We start from the raw sequence: 12072 nt of genomic DNA on the forward strand, positions 1-12072 counted from the left end.
TTTCAGGCCTCCAGCTTTCTGGGGCCTTCAAACTGAAAACACAATCTGCTGTATGTGAAAACATTTCCAGTGAGAAGCGGCCACAGGCTTCCCTTCATCCCGCTGCATGGATGAGGCAATACAAACAAGCACATGCTTCTAGGAAGAGAAAAAATACATTGAAAGAAAGCTTTAGGTAGACGATGCAGACAAGATGCACAAAGAACTTAAATTACTGAAAAACAAAACACTGACAAGAGCTGTTCCTAGCTGTGTAACACAACTGTGACTAGAACAAACAAGATGGTGTAGGGACTATAACCTATCTTATTACTTTTCTGTTGAAATTAACTTTCAGAATAGAGTACTTAAAAACTTGGAATCTACGAAAAGGTCTGTGTGAGAAAAAATAATTGTACAAAAGTGCTTGTTTGTAGTTATGCTTTAATTTTGCATTTAGAACTTAAAATTATCAGAATTGTGTTAAGTGTTTACAAAGGCAACTGGAGAGTGTGGTCACATGACAGATACACAAACCATTTCTCTAAGCCTGTCTACAAATATTATATTTTAATAAGCCTGGAGGAAAAACGTGTTCTGTTACTGCTTAAATCAATATTTGTTCAATAGTTTTTTTCCTATTTTTTAAACTTCAATAGACTGCAGATCTGATGTCAGGCATGACAACTATAGACTGTACATAAAATGTATAGATGTTATGAAAAGTTTTTCAAAAGTCCTGTAAACTTCCTTAAATCAACACCAATATACAGTCATAACTCTAAATAAAGTGCATAAATCACAATGGAATGCTATCAGAGTGCAAAGTGCTGTAGTAAATTTGGCAAAAAACTCCGTGGCTATGGATCTGCGCCTGTGGCTGGAAGGTTGTCGGTTCGTATCCCACGGCTGGCAGAGGAATCCTACTCTGTTGGGCCCCTGAGCAAAGACCTCAACCCCAGCTGCTCCAGGGGCACTGTATAAATGTCTGACTCTGCGCTCTGAAGCACCCCAAGCTTCTCTCCCTGTCTGTGTGTCTCATGGAGAGCAAGTTGGAGTTTGTGAAAAGACAAAATTCTTAATACAAGAAATTGTATATGGCCAATAAAGTGATCTTCTCTTATTCTTTTTGGAGTTGTTATATCTTGTTAAACTTTTGTTAATTAACTCCATCAGTAAAAACATTAAATGTCAAACATGTTTGTGCTAAAAATCATTAGTCCTACTTTTACACCAAAATACAAAATTCATACAGCTTTTTTTTCCTCATTTTTTTACATTTTACTCATGCTTTACTTATTGTTTTGAAAAATGGATAATCTGCCCGTGGAGCCTGTGTGGGAAAAAAGAAAAATAACTTTCCTTTATGGCCTAAAAATAACTGTAATAAAGGGAGAGAAATACTAACTGTAAATGGCAAACACTGCTGTCATCTAAACTCTGAAAGGTGCTCCAGTGGAGAAAGAGATCATATCTTTTGGGGTTTTAAATTTAAACAGTGACTTTTAACAACATTCTTGCAGAACAGTGTCCCGAGTTCATGTGTTTATATCTGCACCAACATATCACAGATGTAAGAGAAAGCTAAATATTTTACTTTATGACATAGTTTTTTCTACCTTACCTCCAGAAGGCTGTCTAGTTTTGCGAGGAGACCTTGGTTGTCTTTGATAAGGATCGTTGGATCCGTATAACTCGACTGTCCCCAGGTTTAGCAGTATAGTCTTCTGAAGGTAGTCAACAATTGCAAGGCCGTTGCTATTGCCAAAAACCACACTACAAAAAGACATAATTTGACAAGGTTTTCCATGTCCTTTAGACAATATTCTATTCAATATGCATCACAGAGCATCTTCTAAGCTTTCTGCCAAGTTTCAATCATTCACAAACATCAGTGGTGTTACTACTTTTTTGTACACACAACAAAAAGAAAAAAAATCTTTGTATAAATAATTCTCAGGGGAGAAATATAAATATAGTTGTATGTCAAATATAGTTGTAGGGATAGATTTGAGTTTTACGATGCATTATATTCTGCAATATAGTACAAAAGAGCAAGTGAGGAACATGTGCTGTGGAGATATTTCTCTTGAATTTACGGTACTGTAAATTAAATATTAGTAATTTACATACTGCTTGAATGCTTGGTATTTCCTGTACTTACAGTCCATATGATGAATTAACCCCAAGGCTGGTTATCTGCTGTGGAGGTTCTCCACTGACCCAGACCAGCTGAATAACAAGTTCCACCTGGTAACCGGCAGACTGCTTGAGCGGAGTGCTTCTCACTCTGTACAAAAGGGAAACGCAAACATGTCTGCACTGGAGAATAAAGGTTTAATTCTGAAATAGAATGCACAGCACCTACTGACATGCTATAATGTTCGTATTTCCCTCTCCTGTGTTTTGATTATTTCCTATTTACTTAATAATTAGTTTCTCAGATGAGGGAAAGGTAAACAAGAAAGACTACGACAATTAAAACAAGTGAGGCCCAACAGTGCCGTCAGAGTGTTTAAAACAATTTAATTCTGGGAAAACTGGAGAAATAATAATTGCAAAGAGATACAGTTCAACAATCTGTTTCATTTCTGATATTAAAAGCTTAATGATAAGAAGCTCACAACACATTCAATAATAAAGGCTGAAAAATAAAACTAACAAACATTACATAAGAAATAAATGTAACTGATAATGTAGACAAGTTCTTACTGTCTTTCAGCTTCAGCAAACTACGCAAAATCTTTGCCTTGATTCTCTGGCTTGATCCAGTAAAAAAAATGGATAAACCTCAGGGAACATTAAAAGCATTTTACTTTGTAGCCTAAGACAGTAAGAGCTACTTGCCGGTATGGGTTCGGAGCTCAGATGCTGGAGAATAAAGAATATCTGCAGTGTGCATTTCACTGAAGATAAGGCAGAGCAACAGGCTGTAGCCTGAAAGCAGCAGGAGAGTGTGAGAAAAGCAGGTGGAAGAGTGAAGTGAGGAGCTGTTAAGGGAACTGCGTACTTGAGGCAGGGCACATTGTCCCGGATACCATCGGAAGAGCTGCTGCTGGTGGATGGGTGGGAATGGGGGGCGCTGGACTGGGAGTTGGAGGATGCCCCTGGGGTTGGCAATGCAGGGACCTGTTCACCCTCTGGGGACTCAATGTCATTGAGTTCGTACTGCAGCCGGACTTCAAGTAGCTGGTCAGAAAAGAAAAATCTTTGTAACACCTGATTACGAAGCAAAGATCACACGAACACTTCCACATTACATAAACATTAAATTTAAAGTATAGAAAATGATATATATTTATAACTATACATATATTAAATACAAAATAAAGGCAAATCCCAATATTCAGTAAGGATGTAATTTTAAACACAATTTGAACAAATACTGTTTGGCCTAGTTCTGTGTCATACAAAGAAAGTCTTAAAAGAGAAATGTCAAACATGACCTGGAGAACATCTGGCTCTTGGCATTTGATTCACTAGTGTTAAACATACTGAGCATCAAAAGAAACATATCCCTTATAGCTAACAAATTCAGGAAGTTATCAGGAAAATATTGTTGCAAGTGCACTGGCATTGTATTATATATACACATATATCCCGTATAATCTCATTATAAATATAAATTAATTGTACTGAATAATACATTGTCATCTCTCAAGAAATCCACTGTCCCACAATCAAAATAAGAATATGCATTGCCTTTTGGAATGTTGGCATATCAGAATGAGCTAGGAGGAAGTGCATGAAGTGAGGACCCAAGACAGGACTCAGTGTAGTGCTGTGCAGTCAGGATGCCATCCATCACTATAAATGGAGTTGTGTACTGTAGCTACAGTACTCTTATGGTCAGACCATTATACTTGGGCTGCTCTATTGATCTTGGTGAGGTGTCATGACTTGTAGTCTCCCAGATTATGGCCTATCATTATCAGGTTAAACATCTCTCTCTGTGAATGTCCCACACAGCGAGCAACAGTCTGGCCTCCAGCATGCTAATGGCATGAAGGCATCACTTGCTTGGTAAGACATGCACATTGATCGTTTTGCAGTGTTTTTCTTTAATGATTTTCACAATGTTTGGCATTCATAAGTCAAAGTCACTTCATTGTCTCTGCCCAGTCAACTCTTACTAAATAAGGAGATTAAAGACTTATGCAACAAAACCATTTGAAACCCCCGAAATTTAAGCAATATCCAAATGCTTCAGCTTATTTATAGCATTTTTTTTAAATTCAGGATTGTCTCTTTCCCTATATATTCTGGAACAGCTAGGGACCAGTCACCATCCAATTCTCGGCATTTTATGTTTATTTTGGAACTGTGCACAAAGAACACACAGTACGTAACTACCATGACCTTAGCATTAACCAAAGGGCAATCTCAGCAACACTTATAACGTCCCAGTCAAAATATCCATCTAGCATCAGAGCTTAAAGTAATTCCAAATAACTGAGTCCTAGCCAGTATGTGCTGCCCTGTAGCTGCTGTGGGCAAATCAAAAGTTAGACGTTTGAAACATGATACACATTTGCTCAAGCAACAAAACACATGCTGCATTCTGATCAGAGCCTCTTTAAGGCAAGGTCAATAGCAATCTTCAAGGTTGAGAAAATAAAAATTCCTATATTCAAATATAAGAATATAGGAATATATTATATTAAATATAGGAATCAAATATATCTAGAATTCTTTAATATTCTTTTAAGAGTCATAAAACCCCCTAGGCAAAAAAGATAAGATTGCTAAATTTTTATTTAGAAAGACCATTGCGTTGGTGCAGTGGGTTTGGTGCATGACTCTGGGACTGCAGAGGTCTGGGTTCGACTCCGGCTTAGGGTACAAATATAGCCATATCACCCTGCAACTCACAACTAGAAGCCCACTGAAGCTAAGCAGGTGTGAGCCTGTGTACCTGAGTGGGAGACCTACTGGGAAAAACTAAGGTTGCTGCTGGAAGAGGTGTCAATGGGGCCAGCAGGGGGCGCTCACCCTGTGATCTATGTGAGTCATAATGCATAGCAACGGGGACACTATACTGTATAAAGGCCCTGTACTTCGGATAAGACATTAAACCAAGGTCCTGACTCTCTGTGGTCATTAAAATTCCAGGGCATTTGTGTGGTAAGCATTCTGGCACCCTATGGCTGTCGTCACATCATCCAGGTGGATGCTGCACATTGGTGGTAGTGGAGGGGAGTCCCCATTACCTGTAAAGTGCTTTGAGTGAAGTGTCCAAAAAGGAATTATTATTATTTCAATATGCTTATCCCTGGGATTGTAAAAACGATGCAGCACCACAGATCATGCCTGCACCTATAACTTTCTTTAACAAGAATTTGTTAAAAACAAAATGCATACCACAAATCACCTCAGTTCTTTCAAAACCTTAATGTTCAAAATACATAGAATATTAGAACTCAGTATAACAGCATTCCACAAAAATAAATAAATAATTCTCATTTTAAACAAATTGGAATTTTACCACCAAAGAGTTAAAAAACTAACAACTCTAAATATCTCAGCAAAAATATTTTTTTAAAGCTCTTTTAAAACCTGAACAGGCAACTACTGTACCTCATTTTAAAGTAACTCTGTTCAATACATAGATATGAATCCAAAATGCTTAAAGCAGAACTGCAACAGTATTTTTATATTTCAGGGTTAAAAAGAATCAGAATTGATCAGACCATTTCAAACAACAAGTAAAGTAAAATGTACACAGTAACCTGTAAAACCTCCAATTTACATCACAAAATTTCCAGGTATGCATAGCGCAATTCAGACAGAGGCAACAAAATGTCTGGTGAGATGAAGCCCTTTTCCATTGTAAACAAGCAGGATTGTGAATACATCTCTTTTAATCCAATAGAAATATTGCTCTTGACTTTGAAATGGTTTTGCCGACAAATATAACTTTCTTGTTAACTCTGCATGCAGATCATGCTGGAACGTTTCCACAGTGAAGTGTTTGCTGCTCAACCTGTACATATTGGTTTGCACATCATATTACATTAGTCATTACAGCGTAGAGTGAGAAGGAATGGCTTCACGTCACAATTCTCATGAACTCTTGCTCTTGCCTGTGTCAAGAGCAGTGGTTTGCTACAACAATGGCGATCATACAGTACTTTTACAAAGTACACAATTTTGTGCTCAATTTAAAATTTGTGATTCCGTCAATTAATTTATTTTGATAACAAGATTTAATAACTGGCGTGAGAAATTGGGACTGCAGTTCCCCTTTACAATATGGTGAACATTCCTAATTAAATCCAATGGAACTATTCATTAATGAATTTGCATCAAAATAAGTAGACTGATAACTCAAGAATAGGCAATAATTAGTAGAAGTAAAGCATTTGCTTTACAACATCAACCTAGTTGTCATTCTGTTAACACTCCCTGTCTACTCAAGCTACACCATTTGATCTGAATGGCAAAGGGATCTGCCTGCTGCAGAGGATGTTTCAGCTGTCACTGCACAAGCACTCCTCTAAAGAAGCACAAGGGCAATGTGTTATTGTCAGGAATTGCCAGTCTTCAATCCCTGATGATTCTATTCCAGATATTACAAGAGAATTTATATTTTAACACTTAGCTCTGAACTGATTGCAGACATGTATACTGTAGATGTACATTGAGCCCTTGTAAAAAGCATGACAGAAAAGTAAACCACTACATAGTTGTAACATGATTCTGTATTTAATCTCATACATCTTAATGGTGTAAAACAAACACCAAGGTTTTGACTTCACATTGCAAACACTGCACTTCCTACAAGTGATTTCTCTATCAGCCTCACTGTCAGTGTCAGTCATGGTAAAGGGATACCCTGTGCTAATCGCTTCAATTTGCTCCAATTAAACACTGTATAAAACATCACACAGCTCTGGGTTCTCACAGCACAGAGCAAATCACCATGCTGACAGCTTTTTGGAGCTGACTGCAGTTTGCAGTGATCTTGGGACCTACGCTGTGAATTCTGGGAGTGTTATCAGCAGTATTTACATTCATGTGACAGTGATTAATTTTCTTCTCTTTCTATCCCTTGTAATTCTCTTCAATCCCCTCATAGGCACAAGAGCACTATCAACCTGAGAACAGCAGTTAGGTTCTTGGCAGTACCTGCTGCTGCAATGCCTGAATACCTCCACTTTGCTTATTTTACAGACTGAAATGGCTGAGCTCTAGTGGGGCTTATAAAAAGTAAGTTTATGAAAGATATGCCTCCTCATAGTTTGAAAATCAAATGCTAATAGAACCATTTCTGAATGTAAAATCTGCATAGACTCCATAAGTTGAACTTTGAATTGTTTACCTGGAGAAATCAAACAAATAACAATATTATTGCATTGCAAAAAATATTAAATCAAAAGTAGATGACCCTACAGATCAGGCAGAGGAAGAGAACATTTCCTGCCAGCAAGGGAGTGAAGGAGGTCAAAGTGCTCTAGGCTACTTTTATATATTTATTACCAAATGCAAGCATGCAAAGAACAGAGAGAAATGTCACCATAAAGCTGTGTTCCTTGAGCTAACTGAACCATCCTTCTTGAATGCTTAAATATAGAATTAACTTAAATGTTAATGAAGTACAACACAGTCTGAAGAAACATGGATTGTCTCACACAGTATTTAACAGGTAGAAGAAATACTGTTTGCTAATCTAGAGGACAGTACATAGGCTAAATAGGACTAAATGACTCCTGACTTTTATCCTACCTTAGAATAATGAAAAAACTAAAACCAAGGGAAGACTAAGCATGTTTTCTTATTAAATTTAATGATTATTAAATCGCATTAAAAAAGAAATGAATAAGAGGACTTTTATACCAGGTTAATTTATGAAGGCCTGATTCACACTTCAACTGAAAGCATGCTCAAATGCTGACAACTGTTATCTGTAGGGTTCTAAACAAACTCGCCTCCCAGTGCATTCATACTTGCTCTGGTGAATGCTTTGTAGCTGTACTGGCACCAGAAAGTATCTGGTTTTCACATTGCAACATTTCAAGTGAACCTGATTGTCTAAATGATTGTATTAATATGAATTATCTGAATCCTAATCTAAGCAACTAAAATATTATTTGCACAAAAAAGCGTAATGCGGACATACCCGTTTAAATCCAGAAAGCTGTTAAACATAGCAAATGAGTAAATTGGATGGGCCATTCTAGATACCTTTTGGCAACCAATAAAAGACTTAAATAATGAGTATGCTATGAGTACACATTATTTCATGTTGAAAAGAATGAACTAGGAATAAAGAGTAGGACTGGAGATCAGACAGTCAGTTTTTGTTGCTCGTGAACCCTGATGTGATTGCTTTCAATCTGCCTGGCTCCCAGGGTGAGCAAGAGTTTCACCTTAAACCTCTCTTAAGTAAATTTTAATTTATTTATGCGAACACTGCAATTCCAAACAAATATTTTCAATATTTCACATCAACAAAAATGAACTGAACAACCAATTGTCAATCAAATTCAAATATTAATTAGCCAATCCAAATTAACTAGGTACTGTAAGAAAGTCTTTTAAATGTACTTTAACAAAGAGTCACTTTCAATCTAAGCTCAACTGGTAGCATTTATCACTGGGACATTTGTTCTGAATTGCAAACCCACAATGCCTGCATTGGGTACATGGCAATACAAGGTACAAGAGAAGGCACAACATACTGACCAATCACTGTAAATTCTGGAACTTGTCTGGGCATTACCTGCACCACCTCCGTAGTAACTTCCTGTTTGCTGAACCTATAGATAATAACATGGGCAGAGACTCCGGCCACACACAATATCCTGCTTTCTGGACACCAGGAAAGGATCTGAATGGCAAAGGGATCTTCATCTACAATGTCCGTGTTGGGCTTGTCATCTTTGTTCCGAGACTTTTCAAATGCCTTGGCTGTCTTTAGCTTGTACAGTACTTGGAGCATTACTGGAAACAGGCGAAAAAACAAACAAACAAAAACAGACAAAATCAAACAATTTCTTAAGTTTCTTAAACATACTCTACATTTCAGCTTTTAATGAATGGCACAATGGCTAAAATATATACTCATGTTTTCAATATCTTGAAAACTTTTCTAAATCAGAAATTGTAAGGGCTCGAATAAATTGCACAATCTATATTGTTAATTGTTTCCCAGGTGGCATTTTAAATGTGATTTTACATTGGGAGTGACATACAGTATAAATGCCATAAGGAGTATTTCAGTTTAGACAACTGGGCAGAGGACATTTTGTGAGAACTTTTTATGAGTTCTTTGTTATTAAAAAATGAGCTACTGACTTTTGTAAGGAAAATTGTGAATATACTGTAACAACTATCAGGCATCGTAATCAGTACAGTAGGTAACCAGATGTTTTACAAGAGGTTAGAATGAGGAACTACCGTATGTCAGTAAGCTGCAAAGAAACAAGTAGAGGTTAATTCCAAGCTGAAAAAGTAGAAAGAAGAAAAAACAGCAAAAAAGTTTGAGCTGTGGAGCCTTTTATTCTTCTTTTCTCTCATTATATTTCAGTGTGAAATACTTGTTCCTGTATTTTATATATGCTCTTTAAGTAAAACAGTTTTTATTTCAGAGAATTCAGTTACAGATGCAAAATAAAGTTTGCTGAAGCATTACAACACAATTTGTTTTTGAAATTGAAATTTAATTTTAAGTACAAACCAACAAAAGGTCAAAGTCACAGGTTTCTTGGTGGTTACAATTGCAAACAAAAAGTCTTGAGAAAAACATGGGCATGTAAACTAACTCTTCTTTAACAAGCTTCTATAGTTTTTAGAAGTAACTAAATATTTTGGAAATTAAAATTACAATTAATTAAATATAAAAGAGCCCGTGAGTCTTATTTTGCAGTGCAACAAACTATGAAGAGCTGCAACAAGCTACACTTATTTACACTAATAAAATACCACAGAACAGCAGTCATCACCAATGGCTTGTTCTCAATAACATAAAAAATGCAGCATCCATAGATACTCAGTGTCTTTCATCGCTCATTTGTGCAGCTTCTTGCAAATGAAACTACAGTATGCCTTTGACAAGTGACTCTGCTCTTTTAACCAAGATCTCCATTTAACTCAATGACTGTATATGACAGTGTGTGACAGCCTATTATGAAAGATGAGAATCACCAACAGTAAAGTGCCGTGTCAGGTACTTTGAAAGTGGTGCATTCCCTCATTATAGGGTAAGAGAAGATGGAATTCCAACACACAATTAGTTTTAAGCTTATACTGTACCTTATAACAGATGTAATAAGTGTTTATGGCACACTGCATTACGTGCAATATGAAACTGAATACAGAGAATGAATGCTGATTTTTTTAATATTCTATTTAAATAGAAATAAAATGTATTGTACTGTACTAATAGCATGCCTGAAAAAGTCCACACACAAATGGACATCAGTCCACACTAGAATCTAATGTTTATTCAGTGTGTGCAGTCACTCTGTCTTTCTTATTTAAATTTCACATTTCCCTTCTCTGAGGACCAGAGAGGATGAATGATGTGGATCGGTGAAATATAAAAAAAATTCAACTCCTTCAGGCTGTCCAGCACACTTTGTGAATGATCTACGTTGCTATTCTTGTTAACATCAAGTTAATATCCTTCTATTTCTAACCCTGTGGCAACATTAAGGTAGAAAGTAAGCACCATAAGATGGCAACCTGTATATATAACAGATAGGCCGGTTTTCAACAATTTACTGTATATCTCAGTAAAATAAAAAAAACAAAAATGACAGATGGATCCCTGTTAGAAAGAAAATAGATTTTGGCAAGATAAGCCATTCAAGTCCAGAGAAAGACCTGGAGATGAAATGTTTCCATTTCCTCGACATGGTCCAGAAATAAATGCACTTAGTCTCCGTAATGAAAGTGAGCTGCAGTGGTAAACAGTAAACAGGGCCCTGCCCCACCTGTTTGCTTTGAAGGCAGGGAACTAATCACATTTTTTTTCCAGTAACATAATTTAGGCACTAAGTACACAAGCACTAGAAAATAAGTCAGGCACTTAGGACTGTCTCTATGAAATGCACACTGAAAGAGATTTATCTTGGGTTCTTGTGAAAAAGCTTCTTTGCGCACAGGGCCAAATCAGTAACCTTAATAGATGTAGGCCATATGACCCTAAACAATCCCAGCTAAACACAGATAGCGCCATAAAAACACAAACAGAACTCAATGAGATCTCTGAATTTTGGTTTTGTAAGTAACTCATCACATATAAGCATTTCATTGCACTTGTGCATATGACAAATAACTGAACTGAACACAAGATGTCTGAATCAAGCAGCTCAGCAAAGATATAGAGGATTAAGGAGTTTTCCTGGCCTTGCTTTATTTCTTATCATCATCAACTGGCCTAGTAATTCAATTGAATTGGACAAATGGAATCCCATAAAGCTTATGAATGGCTGATTTTTGACAAGTGATCTGAATGTTTTAGTCTTGAGTTTTGATCATTTTAAGAGTTTAATTTGAAACTTAAATTTTAAGAGCCAAAATATGGGTTTGTATTGTGATATTCAAGAAAACATGGCAACTTACTTGCAGAAGCATCCCAAAATTTTATTGATCCATCTGCATGCCTAATTTAAATAAAAAGAAAAAACAAATTAAACTGGGTAAAGATTTGTAAATAATCAATGGTATCCCATTATAATATCCCAAGTTATCTATTACAAATCACACACTGTTCACACAATAAAATACACAATTTAAGCTACTACCTAAAATAACTGTTTTCATGTTATGAATGGCCTAGCTGATTTCTTGACAGTCATACATCTTTAAAAAAACATTATTTTTAAAAAGGAGCAAAAAAGCAATGAGCTTTATGTTGTCTGTTGATTCATACAAGAAAATACAAAACAAACACACCTCAATAATGCTAATACACAGTAAATGAGATGCAAGTTAACATACTTACAGGAGTGCAATGAAAATGTAAAGTATATCACTCTTATTTTCCACCCTGAAGAAAACTATAACCCTTACCCAGTCTTGTTAAGACTTAACAACTACAAGGCCTTCCCAGAAGCAGTTATTTATGGTATAGAATTAGCAGTACAG

The 12072-nt window shown here is 36.3% G+C and overlaps 1 protein-coding gene across 9 annotated transcripts in view; it reads right to left on the bottom strand.

Moving 5' to 3' along the window:
- Positions 1-12072, bottom strand: part of LOC148839504 (syntaxin-binding protein 5) — a 203080-nt gene that overhangs the window by 30194 nt on the left and 160814 nt on the right. For all 9 annotated transcript variants that reach the window (XM_088927892.1, XM_088927876.1, XM_088927847.1 and 6 more), the window contains exons 14-18: positions 11548-11588; positions 8702-8922; positions 2990-3168; positions 2144-2269; positions 1604-1755 (exon numbers count right to left, since the gene is read on the bottom strand). In XM_088927892.1, the coding sequence (XP_088784018.1) occupies positions 1604-1755; positions 2144-2269; positions 2990-3168; positions 8702-8922; positions 11548-11588 (719 nt within the window). The remainder of the gene's footprint in view (positions 1-1603; positions 1756-2143; positions 2270-2989; positions 3169-8701; positions 8923-11547; positions 11589-12072) is intronic.

This window comes from Atractosteus spatula, chromosome 2, assembly GCF_055471065.1.
Source record: "Atractosteus spatula isolate fAtrSpa1 chromosome 2, fAtrSpa1.hap1, whole genome shotgun sequence".
In the NCBI taxonomy this organism is placed as follows: domain Eukaryota; kingdom Metazoa; phylum Chordata; class Actinopteri; order Semionotiformes; family Lepisosteidae; genus Atractosteus; species Atractosteus spatula.